Raw genomic sequence first — 24,168 nt, 5'->3', positions numbered from 1 at the left:
ACAAAGGGGAATTGGTTCAAATAAGAAACAGGTGTAGATTCCAAGAGCACACTATCAAAGTACTTAGTTTGAGATCACTAAAAGTCTCATCCAGACACAAGCACAGATCTCCGCTAAGAGGAATGCACTCAAATATTTTACAAAAATACATAATATAAAGAAATATAATGCAGTGCATAACAGAGATGATTTACAAGGAAAAAAATATCATCTCCCAAAACTCTAATTAAACACTTGACTTCCCTCACAGCCAGGGCCTGGACAAAACCAAGTAATCACATTCCAAGACAAAGACAGAAAGCATGTTGGATAACAGATATAGGTGGGTAGAAGACACAGTCAGTACCTCCCTGCCCACTATGGACAAATCTTTTGACAGGTCACTAATTGATAGGCCCACACCATAAACTCAGATAAAGTCAATTAAGATAAACAACCATAAATAAAAACAGTAGAAATTTGTATTTACAAAAACCAACAAATCTGGCTCACAATACCCGCTTTTTATTCTTCTTTTTTTTATGTTTAAATGTCTGATCATTGTCACGTTCTATAAATTCATTATTTTCTTCTTCAACAATGGGATTGGAATGTTTTCCATCACCAATTTTTAAGTTTTTCTTTCTTTTTGTAGAAATTTGTTCCTCTACTATTTCAACCGATGACCCAATTCTTTTCTGCTCTGCCTCCCTCTCTCTCTTCTTTTTCTTACTTTTCTTTCTTTTGACCTTTTCTTCCTGTTCAGTTTCATTAACTTTATCTCCATCATTAGTTGCATCATAACCAGCATATCCATTTAAACATCCTTTTATTGACTCGTCCACTCTAAACTTTTTTGACTCTGTTGGATCTAAAACTTCTAGATCTTTTTTTCTCTTCTTTTTCCGCTTCATTGTCTGTTCTGGGATTTTGGAATCAGGATTTAGTCTGTCATTACCATCATCCGCCACTTGAATCTTGTCATTTAATCTCTCATTATATAAACGCTCATGTTCAGCTGCCCGCTGGAGCTTCCCTGTCATTTTTATGCCCAATGTGGCTGCCCTGAAAAGAAAAAAAAAGAAGGTAAAAACCATGTAAAATCAAGGCTGTCATAATGACTTAAACAAGTCAAATAATTGAGCATTACAAAATAGCATGAAAATTTTGTTTTCTTCCTCATAATGTAGTTTATAGTCATACCCACCCACATTTAAAAAAAAAAAAGCCTGCCAAAGAAAACGAAATACATGATCAATCCACTTTACAGAAAGAACCCCTATGCATTCTTCAACCTATTAAACTGCTTCACTAGGTCACATCCTACACCCTCTCACGAAGAAAAACACCAGCAAAATAGGATACACTTCTGATTGGGGTCTTTTTAAATCTCGATCTTATTCCGATGTAATTTTTGCAGTTTTTCACAATTCTGTCCATGATTCAATCAATGACAAATAAAAACAAAATAATTCAGAATGCTATAGATGTTTAAACTTGCAGTTTTTATTTTGAGCTACTCTGTCATATTTTCATCAAGAACCCATTCAAAATTTTTGCAAAAGGTTTCTAAGAGTGTGATAAATTTCATCATTTGCCAAAGACCATCTTGATGTAAAGAGTAGAAGGCTTTTTCGATGTCAATAATGGCGTTACATAAGATGCCTGCTATTTGTTTGATTGTTCAATTTTATATCTTAAAATAAATATTTGATATGTTGTGCCTCTGTTAAATTTGTACCCTGCCTGTTCCCTTTGTAATTTGTTATCTACTATTTGTTCTGATTTTACGAAAGACCTTGCTTACAATTGGAAATAGAGTGATTCCTCTCCAATTTTTGCAGTCATCTTATGTTGATTTTCTTTGGAGTCTTCGCAAATAATCCTCTTCTCCATTTGTGGAATTCTTTCCCTTCTCTCCTCATTATTGATAATGTTTTGTCATCATATTTACTTTGATCGCATGTCCTTGGATTTTCATTGGCAAGTATTTTGGTGAGACCATGTAATGTTTTCATGAATCATTTTTATTAAGAACACTCGCCTCAGTAACAACCCTGGGGAACATTCGAGGTTTTTTATTACCCTTCTGCCCACCAAACAGTGATTGTGTAGCTGAGAATGTTAGATCTGACAGAAAGTACATTGGAGTGTCATATCCAAGCGGAACAAGCAATCGTTATGTTGTGTTTAAGGCTCCAGATATGATGATATACCTTGGTTCCACGGGCCTTATAATTATGGTTCTTAAGGACTATAACTAAAGTGGGTTGTGAACTTAACTTCAATTGAGATGTTTATTTCCCATTATAATACATCTTTAGATGCTACCCATTAAGCAAACTTGAAAGCATTTGCTGAAGTTTGTTCTTTTCCAGGCAAAACTTTGATCAATTTAACATATGAATCTGAGAATTCAAACAAAGATGAAACAAACCTGTGACCCGTTGCACCACCACAGTATTTGTGAATATCGTCAAGGGTCGGCACACTGGAAAGCAATAAAGAGAAATCTGTTAATGAATGAACTGGATGCATTTTATTTCCAAAGAAGCAATCCTGATTTCTAGTTATCTGTGGTTGACAAGATCAAAACGAAAAAGAAGGGGTGCAAAGCTCAATCACAAAAAATCTTAAAGAAATGTTAAAAATAAATAATATTTTTAAAAAACCACCAAAAAATGCATTTATCTAGTGCATTATCCAATGAATGTGTTCAAAGTGATTTTCTAAGGGGTCCCTAGCCAACAGCAACACTTAGCATGTTGGACAAGACATGATGCCTGTAAGGTGATATTGCATTTTTTGTTGTCTCTATTTTAATGCCTACTGAATTAGAGACAACACTGTTAACAACCAGGTACTCTTCTTCACCTGAGTACAGTGAGAGAATGTGAGTTAAGAGCCTTTTCCAAGGACTATTTTTTTTTTAAAATGTAAAAGTAAAAACATAATCGTTCAACTGTTTTGCTATGTCCAATTATATATATAGAGAAGAAACCTTTCCATTTTTTAATCAGAAATTTGATACTTGAATGACTGTCTAAAAACTGTGCTTTCACATAAGAACAGACTCCATTAACTTAAAGCAAATTAAACAAAAAAATTTGAATAGCTGAAATAGTATTTAGAACCCCTTTATCCCATGATTCACCAATGTTGCTTTCCTAAGATTGGCCATATGAATGCACTATGACAGCTCTGAAAAATAAGACATCAAAGCTGATTGAACATATGCAACTCCAGCACATGGATATACACTTACTTGGACAAGTTGAGGTTTTGCTCCTCTTCGTCTTCGCTACTACAATCAGAGTCTTTTTCTTCTTTACCTTGTTTCAAAGTTGAACCCTATGTAAATATAATAACAAACTGCTATAGACATTGGTAGATACATCATTCCATTTCTGTATTTGAACACGACAAGACGTATTAAACACAACACCAGTGAAACCTCTCATAATTTTGTAAAAGCTGGCTGAGAAAAGGATATTGAATTGTCTCACTATCGACTCTTGACAGAGCTCACAATAACGGAAAGTTATCATTATAATATGAATTTTATCAAGACCACCCACATTTACTTCCCTCAAATCCTCTGTAAAATACTCAACACAGAAAACTCGAAAACACGGAAATCTGGAACAAATAGGCCCGGTCCTGACTTGTGTGAGATTTATGTGCTCAAGTGTAATAATAATAATAATAATAATAATAATAATAATAATAATAATATAATAATAATATTAATAATAATAATAATAATAATAATAATAATAATAATAATAATAATAATAATAATGATAATAATAATAATAAAAGACTTACCTTTCTAAATCCTGCATAAAGCCTATTTTGAGGAGATGGATTCTCCTTCACATCAGCTTCCTAATGAAAAAAAAAGTCTTCATTTAATACTCTCTCTCTTTTTCTCTCTCCCATCTCGATACTGTGTGTGATAGAGTGTTAAAAGTAAACTCAAACATGTACAGTAAAAGCCTTTAGTGTCAAAAACATGAATAAATGTTTACAGGAGAGCATGCATATTAACCCCCCCCCCCCCCCCACCCCTCCCCATTACCCAAGAAAAAAAAACAAAATACACAAAACCCCAAAAAAACTGCAAAACAAAACCAAAAAAAACCTTCTCAAAAAAAAAACAAAAAAAAAACGGCGCATAAAAAATAATTCTTTACATCAGCAGCTATTCATTTGATCAATTCTTTTTATCTTCTTGATTTAATGAGGAGGAAAAAGAGCAAAGACAAAAATTCATTATTTTCATTTTCTTTGAATTTTTGCTTGTTTGGTGTCAAAGGTCATCCTAACAGGATACTAGGGCAGTCATGTGCTTCATGAACTTGACTTGTTTAAAGCGACGTAATTGACATTTTTCTTTAATGCCTCCTGAAATAAACCTTAGTGGTAATAAATGCACCAGAAGTGAATCATCACAAGTAGAAAGCAGAGATTACACATCAAAGCTGGAGCAGAAAATTGATCAGTTATCCAAACTTTTCAAACCATTTGAAAATCATTTATCTGATGGTGATTGAAACTCAAACAATACACCCAACACATTCAGAATCTAACAGAATCTAATCCATTTCCCACATAGAAAAAGAATTTTAACATTTAGAAGATGCTTCGTCAAGTTTATAAGTGGCAACAGGAAAGTTGGAACTGACCTTAACTTTATATATTAAAATAATAAATATTTAAGTATTCTACTGTATTTACTACTAGATGAAATGTTATAATGTAATCAATAAAAAAGGAAAATTACACACTTTTACCACGTTTGTTTGAGTAATGCTATTTTTTGCTGCATCATTGAAAACTCGCAGCCACCAATGATCTGTAAGGTCTGCCCCTAGATCTTGACCAACCTGTGAGAAAAAGGATCAATATTATAATAGAATTCAACTGAAATTAACAAGAATTAATTGACACAAGTCAAAGTGATGCTAAGCTGCTAGAACCTGTGGACTGTAAAAAGTAATAAACAAAATTTTATTGAAATTCTGCTACAGAGACAGTATATCTTGTCGTAAACAGGAAACACATCTAGTTAAAACCCTTGGATGTCTAATTCCCCCCCGAGGACTCAAAACCAGACTGGAATATCACTAGCTTCCATGGTATTTCTTACATCTTTAGTGTCTAGGGTTTGTGCTATTTCATTCATCGTTGGAGTAGATTATAATAAGATTAGCTCACTCATTTATGATCACTCCATTTCTAAAGGATCATTCATCATAGTCATACTTCATTATTTTCAGTGCTTTGTTGGATTTATTTCAACGGATACATTTCACACCTATTTCTATTTTACCCATGTTCCTCGTTTTTTTTTTTTTTACGCACCAATGTTTTATATTCTGCTCAATTTGGCACTCTTCGTTACCTAGCAAATGCGTCTTTTTTGTTTACATTCCAAGACTTTTTTCAACAGAGAGGACGTATGAAATATTAAATTGTCGATGTTTTTTTTTAGTAATGTTTTTATGTTTTTATTGTTTTTTTTGTTGTTGGCTGAAGAAGGGTTTTCAGCCTTAAACGCTCTTGTGTTTGGTATTTTGTTCTTTTTGAAGCTGTCATGTTCATTTTTGTTTATTATCAATAATTAATTGCTATGTTTTCATTACTAAGCTAGAATGATGCACTAAAAAGATGCTGATTTAAAAGGTCTCCTTCCTGAACCATCTTCTTGTAAAATTTGAACAAATTTTATCTGACACTCATAATTTTAGTTCCTGTTTGTGTTTCTTAAATCTTGGCTGATTTGGTGAAAAAAAATGAAATTATCTGTCTGACAAACTCTAATTACATCATTATTTCACAATAAAATGAGACCAGGAGGTCAGGTAAACATTTATCTTTATGACTTACACCAGCTTTGTCCCTTTTCATAAAAGCTTTAATAGGTTTTGAAATGCCATCTCTGTTTCTGCCTAGTCCATCACCTGGAAACATACCACAGAAAAATGTTCCATTTACCTCTTAATAAACATGTAAAATAATACTCTATCAACGTGTGTCAGTCAGTATAATTAAAAGAAAAGTTTGGAGGGATTTTAAAGAAGACCCAAAAGTCAAAAGACCAAGTGGTAGTGGCCATTAATGATGTATTGTTCGTTCAAGCTATATCAAAAATGTTAAAGAAAATCTTACTATTTGTTCATTACAATCAGTGTCAGATTTATAAATACAGTGGTCTCCGTTTGTAAGCACTCCGGCTTCAAGCAAAATCATGCTAAAAGCATGCTTGGGTCACAAAACAGAATTTTTACTCTACAAATGTACCTCTTTATAAGCACGCTCATCAAACTGGACTCTAAGCGCTCAATTTTCTAACCACTAATTAAAAATCACAAAATTAAGTGGAAATAAATAAATAACTAAAAAGAAAATATATCCATATGTTTTTTTTAATACTAAAGGTTGACAAAGAGGATTAACAGAAACCATCAAAATGCTCTGCAGTAATGTAAGATTCACACCAAACTCTAATCCATCATTATTTCCCTTGCACAAAACAACTGACACCTCAGTGATGAAACAGCAATATACGTCTGTTATAAAATATTAAGTGACAATAATAGGCAGGTTTGGGAGTTCATTGAAACGGTACGGAGGGAGAGGGAGGGGAAGGGACAGGCACATTGTCCACTTGTGACGTTGACACTGTGCTGGAAGTGTGATAAGGCTAAGGGAAGGGAAGTGTCGTGAACGGATTTCCCAATCTCGTTCACGATGTAAAAAATAAGGAAAAAGTTCAGAAAAAGTCTCCACCGAAGTGGGCGTTCTCCATATATGTAGAGGACATATATGGGCGGTTAAAAAATGCTCTAGAGCACTTCGGGAATCGTCCCGGTCTAGCCTGATTCTTATAACATACCAAAAGTATGGCGGATCGGATCTGGCGAAGATTCAACGAAAGGCGAATAGTATGTCTGTTTTGAATAAGGCTGTGGTCAAGAGAAAGAATGAAAGGTGTCGCGAGCTTTAAAAGGGTAGAAATGATGACGTTACGTTTACGCGGGAGACAGTGAACGAACACAACATGAAGATTACTCACAACAGCTCGATCGAGACACTGACAGTCCTGTCATTACAAAACACAACGACAACAAAAACCTATCACAATAATCAGTTACATAAAATCTTCCCCACATTCCTCCCCCTCCTAAAATGCTTTCCCTCCTGAAGTTATACCCGATATAGATTAAAAGTGGGAAGATCTCATGTTTGCATAAGTTTGTCTGGTCCTAAAACATTACTTAAAATATCTATATCAGAACATAGTACTTATGAAAATTGGACCAAAATTTATAAAAGATAACTTGTTAGGAGGGATATAATATTTTTAATTTCATTGGGGATATAAGCAATCAAAATTGTAAGGCAATATCAGTGGTTGTTTGCTGCACTTGTAAATGGCTGGATATATATATCCCATTTTTTTTTTCTTTAAAACAATGCAGCTGAAAATAGAGCTTATTTAGTATTTACATTATTGCTAGCAGGCCAGGGAATCTCTTTAGTAATTAATTGACAAGATGACAATGACCAGGGATAATGTCAGAAATAAAACAAGCATGGTTGGAACCATGTCAGTTACCAATTCATGTTAATGTCTATAATACAGGTCCTGTCACAAGGTGGTAACCATCATCATTTTAAAGCTTATGCTTCTGACTCACCTGATCGAGGTAGTAAAATACCTTCTGATGTACATACATAATTCCCTCCCTCGCCTGCTTGAGGTGATCACCCATGTGTTTATGTTATCAGTTCATAGGGGCACCACATGGTCGTCGTGGTACCCTCATGGGCTCTTTCTCACATCTTGGCTTATTCTGGTTCCATCAGGTTGGGTCGTGTTCTAGAGCCATTATCAGATGGGCCTCTGGGTAGCTCTCTCCCTTCCTCGCCTGTGATTCCGAGGGGTACCATCCCTGGTATCATCAGGTCTCTGGGTTCAGGGGGGCTTACACCAGGTATCATCAAGCCTGTGGTTCCGAGGGTTTCCAACCCTGGTATCATCAGGTCTTGGTTTCAGGGCATTTTTTTTAGCTGTCATCAAACCTGTGATTGCTTGGGGTATCATCAGGCTCCCTGTGCATGGTGTCTGCTCCTGGTGTCTCTAGTAGTCCCTTGTGCCCTTGAGTCATCATGATGTGAGAAGTTTCTTAGTGGGGAGGTGAAACCTCTACCCTTTGATGGGGAGGTGAAAGTGTCACCTCTACCCCTTCTCCTTCAACCTTTGGTTCCAGTCTAGTATCATCAGGCTGAGCTTCTCTGGCATTTTCTTTGGAATTGAACCCCTTCATCACTGTCACTGCCGTGTTGACAGTGGTGGCATCGACTCGTTGCTATTCTGCTCAGTTGATACAGACTGTGATGTTGCTCCAGACAGTCATACATACTTTGTTGTTTCTTTCCATGGTCTGGGGTTTGTCTTTTTGTACATAGCAACAGATATGAGTCATGACAGAGTTGGAGGCTTCTTGATTGACCTTTCTTCTTAAAGTTTGTGTCTGTTTTTACACATAACACTGCACCGAAGACGAAATCTGCAATGATGCTGGCAGGACTGATCAGGATTGCATTCAGTTATAAATTATTATTATTATTATTTTTTTTTTTTTTCTGTCTTCGAAGTGCACTTTGTTGCCTCTTCTAATTCCATAGTCGAATTTCATCTATTCAACTCTGTCTTCAATGGTTTCCTAGCAGTCTTGTGAGCTTGCTTTAAACATAATTTTTAACATTTCGCCAATAATTACCCCTCTTCCTTTATGGGTTTAGGCATAAGCTCACATCCTTTGTTGTAAAATCTATCTATCATTGCACTACAGATGATGGAAGCAATTAGTAATACACATTCTTCCTAGGTATGTAGCTTCATAATGTCACCATTTTTTTTTTTTTTTCTTTCGCTCTTCTTGACCATTTTTCACTAGTCAGAGAGCGGTGGTTCAGGTCTTGTGCCTTTAAGGAGGCTACCCATGCCATGTCTAGTTTATTCCTTGATTTGAAATTATTATCAAGGAAATAATTGACCTGAATAAGAATTCTTAACTGCTGCTCATGTCATTACTTACACTGTGGTGGTGATTGAAGTGATCTGATTTGTGAGAGTTATTTTGCATCTTTGTTGAGGGTCATAGAATGCCATTCTCAACTTATGTCGTGGGTATCCCAAATGGATTAGAGTTGTTAGGTCCTGGCCTCTCATATTTACTTTTATATTTTAACCACAGTAAGCAGCCTTAAGTAACACATTGACATCACTGGAGGGTGGCAAGAAGATATATATGACTTGTGATCTCACTCTCTTTGCTATTTCATGCTTCTTGATGTCATGTACTGGATATGCTTACACACAATTTCAAAATCTCTTGAAGTGGCAATTTCAGCAGGTTTATTCTCCATCACTTCATTTGTCCAAAGTGGTCATTGTGAAGTAAGAAGAGATTCTGGCTTATTGTATAATATATTATTGTGCAGCGTCCACCAGTCTTGTCTGTTGGGCATGGAGCTGAGATGTTTTAAGTTTGAAAGACGATCGTCAAAATATTTTCCAAGGACAAGGGTATCATCGAGGAAGGCTAGTATCCTTTTCTGGTTTAACCTTCTCAGCACTTGATTATTCTAGAATATGTCCTAGGGTTATTGAACAGATAAAGGGGAGTTTATTAAACTCAAGCGTCCTTGGTATGTACGGAAAGCTTTGTGCTAGAAATCTTCATGAACTGGGGATCTACCAATAAGCCAAATTGGATGCACAAACAGATCTGTTCTGTCTTCCGTACCAATAGTGCCGTTGCAGCAGCCCAGCTCCAGGTTGAGGGTTGTATTACCCCTGCTTTTAGCATCTTGTCTAACATTTCATCTTCTTCTTTGGTAAAGTGAACGGGGGTACGTCGCAAGCCTAGTTTAATTGGCTTTGCATCTCCTGTATCAATGTGGTGTTGTATTGCTTGATATTCCCACAGCAATTGTTCAACTTTACCTCGTCTCTCATCTCCCAGAATGGACGTAACTCTCTGCCAGAGATCTATAAGTTTTGTCTGGTAGTTGGATCGGCTGGCAGGAAGTGCTTGATATGGAGCATTCCCCCTCCGTTTTTGTTGTGGGGTTGCTGAGTTCATCCACTTCTGTTAAATTCAGCCAGTCATCTTCGTCATCCTCAATTATATCTCTTGCTTCCAGGGGAAGCAGTTGTCCTATTTCCGTCCCTTTTTTTTTTTTTTTTTTTTTGGAGGAAGCATTCATCACCTGTTAGACCCAGGGCCAATGGGCGAAACACTCCCTCCCCCTGGGGATTTTATGAGACCAGTTTTTTAAGTAAATATAATGTGTGGGCTTTCCATTTCTGGCCGGCTGCCAAAAAAAAAGTGTCATCTTCACAGAGTTATTGCCCTTGAAAGGTCATCAAGTGCGTTAAAATGAGCTTGCCACTGCCAAACTTTGAACTGCCATAGCTTCCTTAGTTTTCATCACACATGTCACAAATTTGGATTGCACTGATGTATATAGACTATATTAGATAAATAATAACTAAATTCAAGGTTCAGAGTATTTAGTATGTATGAACTTCAAGGATGAATTTTAAAATATTAAAATTTTCAAAAAAGTTTCACAGACACTGTTATATAACTTTAGAGCATTACATATTTCTATATACATCAAAGAGAAAGTGTTATAGCCTGTGTATAGCTAGACCTAAATCTAAAATTTCGTAAATTTTTATTCACTAGTTTTGAAGATATTGGATATTTTGTGATTGTACTGTTGACAGAGCAGTTATTCCCCTTGGTGGATTAGAGAAAGGTTTATAGCAAAATAAAAGCAGTTTATTGTAATATGACAGGAGAAATTTGGTACTTAGGGATAATTTTTTAATTACATCAGCCCAAGGAGAGATGGGGAGGGGGGGTCACATCTAGTCTGACTCTGGTTTGGGGGGGGGGGGGGGGGGGGGAGGGGTCCGGTAAGCATGATGCTCACTCACTTTTTTAGGGTAGGGTCCAGGTAAACACTGAAATCAGCTTTTCAGTGTCAGCTTTGCTGAAATAACTATTTAAAAAATAAGGGTTTGCAGTTCTTGTCATAGAAAAATATTATGATGCGAATTATTAGATTCACCATTGGTACTTATGAAAGGAAAAAAGTAACACTAAACTGCTGATGTCTATAATGTACCCTATCATTCAATTTGTCTTTCTGTGAGAACAAAGTTGTGTTGACATGAAATATGAAAATTCTGCTTTGTGTTCCACTGTTTTCATTCATGTGTCCCTTCCCATATTTTTCTATAGTTTCGGTTTCAGGTTAGTCTTTGTTTGTTTATTGGCCTTTTTAGGGCGCTAGCACCTCAAATAGGTTATATCAATATCAGCGCCCAAATGTACGTTTAGTCAGAGAGACCAAAATAGTATATCCTCTTCAACACCCAAAAGAAAACAACAGGCTTCAATTATTTTTTTAAAACCTATGACTAATGAGGGTTAGTCTTTGTGCTTGCCTATTGCCTGTTTTCATATTATAACTGATAAAAGCTGACATCATATAAGTACGTCCATAAGTAAGTCCATAAAGCCTGCTACATGTATTAAGATAACACCAACTAAGATGAAAAGCATCATATTGTTGGTTTTCTTTAATAGATGGGAAAATGTGAAAGATGCATACCCTATCATTCGATTTGTCTTTCTATGACAACAAAGTTGTGTTGACATGAAAATTCTGCTTTGTGTTTCACTGTTTACATTCATGTGTCCCTTTCCATATGTTTCCTTTTACCTTAGACATGACCTAAGATAAGAACTCTTTCTGTATGCCTCACCCAAAATTAAATAATTCATCATTGATTAGTTGTCTTACTAGACTAGCCAGGTCTTTTTATAAAATTTGATTTCAAAATGGCTAGCGAGTGCAGTAATCCTCCCCATTGTTAGAGTGTCGATTGTTCCTAACCTTTTTCTTTCTTTTTTTTTTAAATTTCAGAATGAAATAATATGACAAAATAAATTGACATTATAAGCTCACATCAGTATATTAACTCATCAACTTGATTGTGTAATGGCTTCCGAAGAGCCTGTTTCTTTGAAAAAAGATAGACATAAGCGACCAAAGACAGTGAAGAAAACATGTGTTATTCATTATCCCAATTTAGCAAATCACGGTTTCCTAAAAACTTTTACAGAGGAGGCATGGGAAAATGTTCAAATAGTTAAGATAATTCGACTTGAGAGTGATGACATCAATGTAAGATGTGCACACATCTGTGACAATCTTCCAGATCACCCAGGTCAAGAACATGGCTTCCATCGTCCTTGTTTGAAAAGTTTCACTAGCCTGAAATATGTACGGCTTGAAAAGAAAAGAAAACTGGAATCCAACAGTAATGAAGATAATAGTCTTAAAAGATGTGTTGAATCACTGACAGGACCTTGCTTTCCCGATGAATGTATCATTTGTCAGCGAAAAGAGAAATATGTAAACAGAAGAAAAGATAAGCTTGTAAAGTGTCAAACAGAGTCTTCAAAATCTTCCATATGTGAAGCTGCCCATTTCAGAGGAGATAGCCACTTGATAGGGTTGACAGAAAATTATTGTCTGATATCACGTGAAGCAAAGTACCATGAAAGCTGCAGGAAGAAATTGACTCAAAAAGATGCTCGTCATAGTAAAATAAGTTCCAACAAAACGAAAACATTGAAAATTACAGCACAAAGAGATATGTTTGGCCAGTTGCTCATGTTAAGCCAGTATCATAACATTGATCTTCGTAAAGTGATGTGCTATCCTCTAAGCCCAATTCCGTGGGCTTTAGCAACAAGTGATGGATCTTTCTTGAAGACAAACAAAGCTACACTTATGAATAGAATGGAGAAATATGAAATTGCTGACTCAAGAATGAATTTCCTGAAAAGCATCTACATTGTTGATGGCAATGCAGTTCTCCAAGCATTGGTTTCATTACCAGAAACATTTGGTGAACTGGCTCTGAAACTGTTCAGCACACTCCCAAAGTCTACAGACCTTCTTTTCATTACAGACAGATACCTCATGGATTCAATAAAAGCAACAGAAAGATCTCGAAGGGGTGATTCTTTAAATAACACTTTTCTTATTGGAGGACCGTTAACAAAAGTGCCAAGCGACTGGAAGCTAATTTTACAAGAATGGGAGTCAGACAAATACGCATCAAAACTCCAGAAACATTTTCTTTGCGATCGAAAACACATGTGTACAGCTGAGCAGTGAGAATGGAATAACCACAGACTCTAGACCAATGCCTGAGCTGGATTGCAGTCACGAAGAAGCTGACACCAAAATTATTGTTCACTGTACATATGCAGCTCAACACTCAAGGAAGAAATTGTAGTAAGATCACCGATACTGATGTCTTTTTGTTGCTTTTGGCATTTGCAAAGAAAATTGAAGTCCCTTTACTTTTTGACACAGGTTCAGGGGAAAACAGAAGGTTTCTCAACATCACAAACCTTTCTAGCAAATTATCACCAGAAATAAGTGATGCTATGTTGGGATTTCACAGTTTCACAGGTTGTGACACTACCAGCTGCTTTGCTGGAAAAGGAAAAGTATGTCCATTTGCTCTATTGACAAAACACCAAGATTTCACACACTTATTTTCTGAATTAGAAAATCAAGAAGTGCTACATCAAGATGTTTAATCAAAGCTTGAAAAGTTTATGTGTCTAATGTATGGAGACAGCAGAGCAAATGATGTCAACAAACTAAGAGCTGATACGGTGAGAACAAGATTCACCCCTTGAGATGACAGACCCTTCTCCCACTGTAAAGGCATTGATTTGTTCCAGCTCCCTCCCTGTAAGAAAGGTCTACTGATGCATAGCAAGAGAGCAAACTTTCAAGCAATTGTTTGGAAGCAAGCAGCATCAAACTTCCCCGAAATTCCAAAACCCGAGGAAAACGGTTGGAAAAGGACAGCTTCTGGTAGTCTGGTGATCGACTGGTTTGGAGATGACGAAATACCAAAAGAACTAGTTAACATTATTGTTGATGAACAGCAACCTAAAGAAGATGACATTGAGGAAGAGGATGGTGAAGAGGAATGGTCTTCTGAATCAGAGGATGATTTTTCAGACTGTGACCAATGGGTGGATGATAAACTGTTAAGAAAAATGAGTATGTTCGATACCTCCCAAACCATGACAGAATAAATATATATATATTATGTGTGAATGTGGTGAGTGTGTGTGTGTCACAATTATAATATAAATGTATTTCAAGTACACCTACCTATTCTCAGTAGTTCACATTCTCATCCTAAAATGCTATAATATGTATTTCGAGAAAATGATGTTTTTGTTTATTAATTTTCTATTTGTCACTAGTAAAGATAGTTTGTATGTATTTCAAAATGACCCTCAAATCATCAGTTTCAAACATAATATTTAGTTATATTAAATTAGACATGTTTTAAAATACAAAAATGCATTTTATGAATTTTTAGAAATTTTTGCACCAAATGACCTTTCAGGGGCAATAACTCTGTAAAGATGACACTATTTTTTTGGCAGCCGGCCATAAACGGATAGCTTAGATGTTATACTAACTAGAAAAAATTGGTCTCATAAAATCCCCAGGGGGGGGGGGAGTGGGGGTCCCGGTAGCCCTTAGTCTATGTGTTGATTAAGCACACTGTAACAACTGGTTTGGTTACGTGCAGGGTATGGCCCACAGAAATTGGCAGATTTCTATATGGCTCCAGGTACATAAATGGTGAATTGGGCAGATAGTTTAACTCAACATTAGTGATTACTTCTGACTGGGCTGGTATGATCAATTTGTGGGAATGGCAATCTTGATAGCTGTTCGGTTTCCATCATCCATTGGTAAACCTGTTTGTGCCATGTCACACTTGAGACTTACATTTTCAGTTGAATTTGTTGCAAGAGGAATAATTTGATTTTGACAAAATAATTGTTGTTTTTTCCACATCAATCTTTGCCCTTAATTTCCTCAGCAGGTCTATTCCTAATAGCATTGGGTCGAAAATGGGAGCAACATAGATGAGTTAGCAGATGAATCTCTCCCAATCGCAAGTGTAGTGGTCCCACTAATTTTGCAGAGAAGCTTTGATCTTTACCTGCTGCAAACATCTTCATGGACTTCATACAAGTGGGGGTGGGTAGGATTTTATTATGGGTGTTTTCAGAGATGATGGTAACATCTGCTGCGGTATCCACCACTGCTTGTACAGGGACGTTTTCAATTGTACATTGTACTTTAAGGGCAGATTCTGACTGTAACCTTGCAATACAGATACATTCTTCCTCAAAATAAGGTTTTACAATCTGTTCTGGATCTTGGCTAGACTGATATACATTGTGGCTTCCGTTGTTGGTCTGCTGGGCAAGGTTTTCCTTAGTTTCTTCATGTTTCATAAAATTAGTACAGTCAGAAGAATAGGGGCACAAATTGCTCATAGTCTTATATCTGTGTTGTGCCTCAAAAACTGGGTCCTCTTTAATTGCCCTTGCTTGAACTGGATCAATTCCGGGCTCAAACTGATCCCTGCCCGTTTGGCGCCTTGTCTTCCTTTGGGCGACCTTTCATGGCGCAGTCTCTAGCATAGTGGTCTTGACCTCCACATGAAAAACAGGCACTTGATGATGGGGAATTGGAGCGGGATCTTGGCTGGGCACGTCGAGCGCCTCTTTGCATAACCTCCAAGACTTGACTTTGGAGTGTAATGAGAGTGTCTAATTTACTTTGGGTCTGCTCATGCATTGATAACATCTTTTTGAACATTGCCTCAACACTCATCTCAGTCTTCTGCTGTACACCAGCTGTCTTAATGCTCGTGTTGCGAGTCACTGCTCTAATTTGGCTATAGTCTTCCAATTCCTCAGATTCTGACCCAGATTCTTCATCGTACACATTCACCGCTTGGATAGAGGGCTCTCTGAACCGCACGGTGTTGTTGGTACTTGGTCTATCCTTTCGTGCATGCCAACCAACTTGCTGAGAATTTTTAAAAAGCTTATATGTTCTCAGGGCTTGGTCCATCGTGGTGCACTCCTGACATGCAATATATTGGGCTGCCTTCACGTCATATAGTCCTGTTATAAAATGGGCTACCACTTGGGACTCTAAATTGCGGGGGGACTGTCCAGGAAATGCCTGCAGTGCCAACTCCCATAGCTTGTCAACATAGTCTAAGACATCTTTTTCAGCCTGCGTAGTGCTGTTGAATTGTATCAGAGTTGCATGTTGTAGCTGCTGATCACCAAATCGATTTCTCAGGGTGTCATATGCATCTCGTATGTCTGTAAAGACTATCGACTGATGGATCCGTGAGAGATAATCCGCTGCTTTTCCTTCCAGGGCTAGGCCCAGGAAAAATAGTTGGTCACGGAGATGTTGAATATTATGATAATTCAGAAAGTTCTGAAAATTATATTCAAACGTATCACATCTTTTTGTCCCATTGAAAGAGATAGATTTAGGCAGCTGTACCTTGGACGGGGGTGGCATAAGTGGGCCTCCACTGCTCATATCTCCATAATGATCCGTGGAATTGCGATCCGCAGGTGGGGCCTCGTAGGAATGCATGTAACTAGTCTCATCTCTCCATCCTCGTCTTTCCCTGTGCATGCTTGCCTCAATTAGAGCATCCTCCTGTTCTAAGGTTCTTCTCATAGATGGTTTTCTTCGTGGTAGCCGGCGGGTTTGCCTTACTTTGTCTCTCGCATATCCACAATCCTCTCTTTGCGGGCCCATTGATGTGAGACCCTTGTTTGAGAAATCTTGAGAGGGTGGGTCCAATGTGTGAGTTATAGATTCAGGACATTCAGAATAAGGCACCTTGTCCATGTAATTTTGACAAAATTTAGCTTCATGAACGAAAGGAACCCGCTCTCGGTCGGATGCCAAAAAGGATGTTGGGTAATGGTCTTCGGTAGGCTGATCGTGCCACGCATTACGAATGGTGCGTTTCGCATTGTTACAAAATGTCGGGTTCGCAACATTACTAGCACCTTCTTGAGGATTGCTAGTAGCGTCATGTTCAGGATACGAACCTGCAGCTTTAGTTGGGGTCTGCTGCGCAGACAGTCCCCTTCGTCTGTCTCCAGCACCAGACGCATTATCATTCGAATCAATTTTATTTGGGGAACTGTCGCGAGAGGTACCAGGGGCATGTTCACCTGGTTTCTCCAAAATGCACGATTCGGGAACCGAAAAATCAAAAAGTTCTAACATATCACCATTACTGATCTTGTCTATCACATCCTCCTTAGTGAGTAAACCGTTACTTGCTCGATTGTCAAGCAGGGTTCTAGCCAAAGGCTTGCTTATACGAGATGACCTTAAAAGGTCCTTAGCAGTAATGACATTAATCATTATCTTTGCATCCATTTTGGATTAAATTGAAATATGATAATTATTTATTTCAGTTAAAATGACAGACCAGTTGATGCAAATCAATTAAAGCAATGATAAAGTCTGTAAACTTGGAATACTCTCAGATCCCTTCTCACTTGTATACAACACCTACACCACAGCTGATAAATTTCACTATTTTCACTGTTTAATCACTGGGTTAGGGTTACAGGTGGTTCTTATCCTATTTAGACACTGACCAGGTGTCTTAGGCAAGTGGATATGTTTACAGAATCTGGGTGTAAAGAGTTCAGAGAAACATCCATTATATAGGGGGTTTAGGAGCGTGTAAAGCTGGAAAATAGTTTCTGTGTTTGGTGAGTAGAAACACTTTTACATGGCTGCCTAAGCTTTGACTTTGATCATCTCAATAAAGGCAGATGATACTGTTACTGTTACCTTTTGTTTAGAAAAGCACAGTGAGATTGTTAAGCAACAATCTTGGCGCCAATTATTTGTATATTATTCACAGAAATAGTGTTGATGTCAAATATTGGAAAGTATTTAAATAGACATGCAAATTATTTAGCTCACATGCAGGTTGAATTCCAATCTTAGTTGAGACATCAGTATGGGAGTGAAAACCATGACCCCAATAATGGTTCACCAGGCTAATTCTTTGAAGTGAATTGATTAAGCCCTCATGCACTTTCAAGTAAAATTATTGAATTGTACTCACCAATTTTGCTCCATTTTGTTGAATAGAAATCACAATTGCACAATATATTGGCAAAAATAAACGAAAGTTGAGCTCGAAGTCTCGATGAAAAAATTGAGGTGAGCTGAGATCGTAATTTCGCCAGTTCAAAAATAATTGCCGACCCCAATAAACGGCTTTCCTCTCTGGTTTAAGCAATGAAAAAACACAACTAAACCAGGGGAACTCAATTCAAGGCGCTATACTTACAACACAATCAGATGAAACAAGTTTTTAGATTCATAATTCTGATTTGTTTACAAGAACTCTTTACCTTGAAGAAGTCAATTCCCGTGCACTGAGTGCTACCATACACTTTAAAAATGGCAGGGTTCGGAAATTAGTCGCAGCGCCAATTGTCGTGAACGGATTTCCCAATCTCGTTCACGATGTAAAAAATAAGGAAAAAGTTCAGAAAAAGTCTCCACCGAAGTGGGCGTTCTCCATATATGTAGAGGACATATATGGGCGGTTAAAAATGCGCTAGAGCACTTCGGGAATCGTCCCGGTCTAGCCTGATTCTTATAACATACCAAAAGTATGGCGGATCGGATCTGGCGAAGATTCAACGAAAGGCGAATGGTATGTCTGTTTTGATAAGGCTGTGGTCAAGAGAAAGAATGAAAGGTGTCGCGAGCTTTAAAAGGGTAGAAATGATGACGTCACGTTTACGCGGGAGACAGTGAACGAACACAACATGAAGATTACTCACAACAGCTCGATCGAGACACTGACAGTCCTGTCATTACAAAACACAACAACAACAACAAAAACCTATCACAATAATCCGTTACATAAAATCTTCCCCACAGAAGGCTCAGACTGTCACCAGACGTAGTCATAATTAATCATGACTACAGTTTGTTTATAGAGGTGTTAAGTGTGCTTATGATGTGAGTTATGAAGACAAGGTTTGCGATTGTTTCATGTACTCTTTGTTCATGACTTTCTTGATTTCAAATTCACACAAAAAGTCAAACTCAAACGCAGCAATCACATTCAGTCTCAGTCAAAGTCTTAGTCTTAAGTGACGAAGTCAAGTCTAGGACCAAGGGCCACTTAAAAAAAAAAATAGATGGATATGAAATTAATCCTTGCCCTCTTTCCATCCTTGCTTTTCCAGCATTCGCATCGCAAACTTGGATTGGGCCATCGTTGATTGTATAACGAAAACAAATTGTTTCGATTTTCATCAACGTGAGAATGTTTACTGTTTATATCGCCATCTTGTATTATGAGGGGAAATAAATACCAAATCTAATTTTTAACAACTAAAAACTGAGTTATTTCCCATGAACATGAATTTGTAGACCCTCCCCCCCCCCCCCCCCTCTCTCTCTCTCTCTCTCTCTCTCTCTCTCTCTCTCTCTCTCTCTCTCTCTCTCTCTCTCTATCTCTCCCTCACTCTCTCTCTCTCTCTTAATCTCCCCATCCCCTGAACCTAATTTTTTTCAGACTAGGATTGAAGTTAAATCACGTTATCGTACTCTCTTCATCACATTACCAATATCATTATCCTCCTCCTCCTCCTCCTCCTCATTATTATTATTATTATTATTATTATTATTATTATTATTATTATTATTATTATTATTATTATTATTATTATTATTATTATTGTTATTATTATTATTATCGTCATCACATCATCATCATCATCATCATCATCATCATCATCATCATCATCATCATCATCATCATCATCATCATCATAATCATCATCATCATCATTTATTATTATTATTATTATTATTATTAAAATTAATTATTATTATTATTATTATTATTACCATCATCATCATCATCCTCATCACTTTATTATTAATATTATTATATTATTATTATTATTATTATTATTATTATTATTATTATTATTATTATTATATTATTATTATTATTATTTATTTATCATCATCATCATCATCATCTTTATTATTATTATTATTATTATTATTATATTATTATTATTATTATTATTATATTATTATTATTATTATTATTATTATTATTATTATTTATTATTATTGTCACTCATCATCATCATCATCATTATTATTATTATTATTATTATTATTATTATTATTATTATTATTATTATTATTATTATTTATTATTACATTATTATTATTTATTATTATTATTATTATTATTATTATTATTATCATCATCATCATCATCTTTATTTATTATTATTATTATTATTATTATTATTATTATTTATTATTATTATCATTATCAATAACATCATCATCATACCCATCATCTTCCCCAATCCACATACACGTACCCCAACTTTGGTAAAAAGTTGTTTAAATTTTTTTTGGGGGGTTTTTTAAATTTTAAAAAAGGGGTTTTTAAATTTTTGGGGTTAAAAATTTTTTGAATATCATAAAAGGGGAAAAAATTTTATAACTTAAAAAAAAACCTCTTTGATTCATAAAAACAAAAACGGGAAACAACAAAAAAAAAAAAAACAATTGCGAATCTGTAACAAAATTTTTTAAAAAAATCACTTTTTTTAAAAAAATTTTTCTTTTTCAAATAAAAGGGGTTTCCCTAGTAAAAGCTTTTAAAAACCCCTTTTAATAGTTTTTAAAATTTTTTCTGAAGTTTTTAAAAAATTCCACATTTTAATCTTTCAAGTAAAAAAATTACTAATAGAAAAAAAAAATTTTTTTTTTAATTTTTTCTCAGTGTTTTTTATAAATTTTTATTTATTTTTGGCTTGTGACCATTATATTTCCCTTTGGGTCATTAATTATTAAATCACATCAAAATCATCATCATGATCCCATGAGACATCACATCAGATCCTCATGATCAACACATCTCATAAACATAAATCATCATCCATCATCAACATCATCATTACATCATCACATCACCCACTAAATAAAATAAAAAATAATAAAATTTAATAAAATAATAATAATAAAAAAATATAAAAAAAAAATAATCATAAAAATAAAATAATAATAAAAAAAATTTAATAGTAATAAAATAAAATAAAAAAAAAAATAAAAAATAGTAAAAATTTTAATAAAATAAAAAATAATAAAATAATAATAAAAAAAATAAAATAATAAAAATAAAAATTTTAAAAAATAAAAATAAAATAATAAAAAATAATAATAATAAAAAATAAAAATTTTATTTTTATTATTATTATTTCATTATCATTTTATTATTATTTTTAAATTATTTTTATTTTTATCATTATTATTTTTTTTAAAATTATTTTTTATTATTTTTAAAATTTTTTATTATTATTATTATATCATTACACATTTTTTTTTGTTTAAAATTATTATTATTATTATTATTATTATTATTATTAATTTTTTTTTATTTTTTTTTTATTATTTTTTTTTTAAAATTATTTTTAAAATTATTATTATTATTATTATTATTATTATTTTTTTTAAAAATTTTTATTATTTTTATATTATCATTATTATTTTATTATTATTATTATTATTTTTTATTATTATTATTTTTATTATTATTATTATAAAATTTTATTTTTATTATTTTATTTTATTATTATTAATTTTAATAATATTATTATTATATTTTATTATTTTTAATTTTAATTTTTTATCTTTTTCATCAATTTTTTAAATTTTATAAACATTTTACAAATTTTTATTTTTTTAACTTATTATTATCATCATTATTATTATTATTGTATTTTATTATCATTTTTTATTATTTTTCTACTTTTATTATTTATTATTATTTTTAAAATTTAAAAAATTTTTTAAATTATTATTTTTATTTTTTATTATTATTATTATTGTCATTATTACCTACTGCACTAAGTAAAAACGCCCCCCCCCCCCCACATTCTCCGGGATTTTGCTTATTTACAATTTAAAAATTTGTTCATTAAATTGTTACAAAATTAAATTTTAATAACGGATTGACGGTACGGTGAAATCTGAAAAATTTATGCCATTTTTTGGGGCCCCCCCCTTTAAAACCCAAATTACGATAATCAAAATTAAAAGGAAGTAAATACATTTTTTCTTGTCACAAATAAAATTTTCGACTATAAAAAAAAACATCACACATCAATTTCGCGTATCCCTCAAAATTTTTTAAAAAAAACAAAAAATGAGGGGCCATTACTTACAAAATTCGACGAATAAAAAAACATATTGCTTTTTTCAAATTTTTTTTTTTGACTTGTTGGGTTTGAAAAACAGTTTTGAAAATTTTGAAATATCAAGAGACGTCGTTTTTTCCCTGGAAACAATTGTAATGCATTCGTCCATAATGATTTTTAAGACGCGTGCTTGTTTTAAGAAAGTCGATGTAAAACCCCATTTTAGAATTTTTTTGAAACTTTTTTTTTATATGTTTTTGGGTTTTTTTTTTTAAAGCTATTTAGAGAACGGTATGTATCGGACGCAGTTTTTTTTTTTTTTTTTCAGAACCGTACGTTTTGATTAAAAACTAACAAATTGCGTGACATAGTTTTTTAGGCCCCCTTTTTTACTAAATAACTTCGTTTTTTTTTTCATTAATTTATTGTCATTTGGAAAACAAAAAATTTAACTGTGTAAGTCGTTTTATGTTTTATTTCACCAACTTGCACGGTTAAAAAATTAACCCCACTAACAATTAATGGGGGCTCACAAAGCGGGCGTTAGGGATTTATACAACGTTTTAAAAATTTTGAGAATGGGCTACATCGAGTTTTCATCGCTTGGAATTAAATTACTCAAGTAAAGTTTTTGGGGCTAAAAAATCACTTAAGGGCCTTTTTTTTTTTTGTCGCTTAACGGACTCAGATAATAGGAATCCCTTTCAGTTTTCTTTTTATAACGGACCTATCGCTGAAAATCGTATTGTGCGCACCTATACTTTTTCCTTTAAAATGGTACTACGAGAATAAACTAATTTTTATTGGTTGGCGATAGAAGAAAGCAAAATCCAATCGGTCTGTAACAAAAATGTTGACCCTCTATATTATAACTTTTTCGTGTAAGTGGGATTCCCGCAACAATAGCTGTAATAATCGTTTATTCTGTTGGAAAGCATTATCATCATCACCTTTAAATCAGCAACCCCCCCCCCCCTACCCCCCCCCCCCCCCCCCCCCAAAAAAAAAAAACCCCAAACAAGACAGAACAAAAACTAAACAAAAAGAAAACTAAAAAAAAAAAAAAACCCTCAAAGAAGAAATACAAAACAAAACTAAAAGAAAAACAAAACCAAACAAACGAAACAAAATACAAAAACCAAACCCCCCCCCCCAAAAAAAAAAACAAAAACAACAGAAAATAAAAAAAAAAAAAACAAATAAACAAAATACATCCGACTCTCAATCTACACCCAACACAGCACATTTTAAACAATAGCCAGCAAACATCCCCCAATCTTAAGGGGGGTTTGGGCCCTAATTATTAGGAAAATCCTTCGAAAAATTGGATATGAATTTTGGTGAAATTGATATTTTCATTACCCTAGAAGTAATATAATTGAAGTCCAAATTCTTAAAGTAGACTATAAAGGCACGAAAAACACAGTCAAAAATGGTACAGATAGTAAGAAAAGTGTGAAAAACGGGAAGCTATTCTGTTATTTTCTCAAATGTCATATTTCTAAGGGTATGGGATACTGTGTCAAACGTTTCTCAGAATCTATTCAATGAAATTGTCTGAAAATTTTCCACAGTATCACAGAGATAATGTATTGTGTCACCATAGAGAGATTTATTTTTGATAAGATATGTGAATTTTGAATTATAATCCTAATTCTGAATTTTTAACATCAATTTTGTCATAACATTTTGATTCTCAACTTTGTAATGTTCTAATAAAAATTCCATAAGCTAAAGCCGTAAAATCTCTCAATGGTGACACACTATAATACAATGTTGACAAAAAGGAAGAATATAGAGGTCGTTCCTTCATTAGTTTTTGTGGAACGTTTGCCACAAGATTGTTATATTTTTTGATGTCAGACCCCCAAATTAGGTCGCAAAATGGGTATCAACACAGATAATTAAAATTTTTCACCATGAATGTTGTTTTTTA

General features: G+C 34.4%; 1 protein-coding gene across 3 annotated transcripts; it reads right to left on the bottom strand.

The window, feature by feature from the left end:
* Window positions 1-443: 443 nt before the first annotated feature.
* On the bottom strand, window positions 444-19,355 carry LOC144966383 (G patch domain-containing protein 4-like). 3 transcript variants are annotated; one of them, XM_078902775.1, is made up of 7 exons: window positions 19,223-19,355; window positions 5,872-5,945; window positions 4,770-4,868; window positions 3,808-3,867; window positions 3,245-3,330; window positions 2,417-2,470; window positions 444-1,044 (listed from the first exon to the last, which is right to left on the bottom strand). In XM_078902775.1, the coding sequence occupies exons 1-7, from the start codon at window positions 19,275-19,277 to the stop codon at window positions 489-491; spliced, it is 984 nt and encodes a 327-aa protein (XP_078758901.1). In that variant the 5' UTR covers window positions 19,278-19,355; the 3' UTR covers window positions 444-488. The 3 variants fall into 3 exon arrangements, with proteins under 3 accessions (XP_078758901.1, XP_078758902.1, XP_078758903.1); XM_078902776.1 differs by having other exon boundaries at window positions 4,776-4,868; XM_078902777.1 differs by lacking the exon at window positions 19,223-19,355 and adding an exon at window positions 6,881-6,969.
* Between the last annotated feature and the right edge of the window lie 4,813 nt (window positions 19,356-24,168).

The sequence above is a fragment of the Berghia stephanieae genome, chromosome 2 (genome assembly GCF_034508935.2).
Source record: "Berghia stephanieae isolate SIO BIC M18660-M18661 chromosome 2, UCSD_Bste_1.3, whole genome shotgun sequence".
In the NCBI taxonomy this organism is placed as follows: domain Eukaryota; kingdom Metazoa; phylum Mollusca; class Gastropoda; order Nudibranchia; family Aeolidiidae; genus Berghia; species Berghia stephanieae.
The sequence above is the reverse complement of the archived record's forward strand: the minus strand, read 5'-3'. Positions and strand labels throughout refer to the sequence as shown.

What these genes read in the sequence shown, in the direction of transcription:
- LOC144966383 (XM_078902775.1), bottom strand. Translation starts at nt 19,277, where the DNA reads ATGGCCCAATCCAAGTTTGCGATGCGAATGCTGGAAAAGCAAGGATGG. An exon ending in AAAGCAAGGATGGAAAGAGG is followed by an intron (nt 5,946 to 19,222) that starts GCAAGGATTAAT and finishes GTATGTTTCCAG; the next exon opens with GTGATGGACTAGGCAGAAAC. An exon ending in TTTATGCAGGATTTAGAAAG is followed by an intron (nt 3,331 to 3,807) that starts GTAAGTCTTTTA and finishes ATATTTACATAG; the next exon opens with GGTTCAACTTTGAAACAAGG.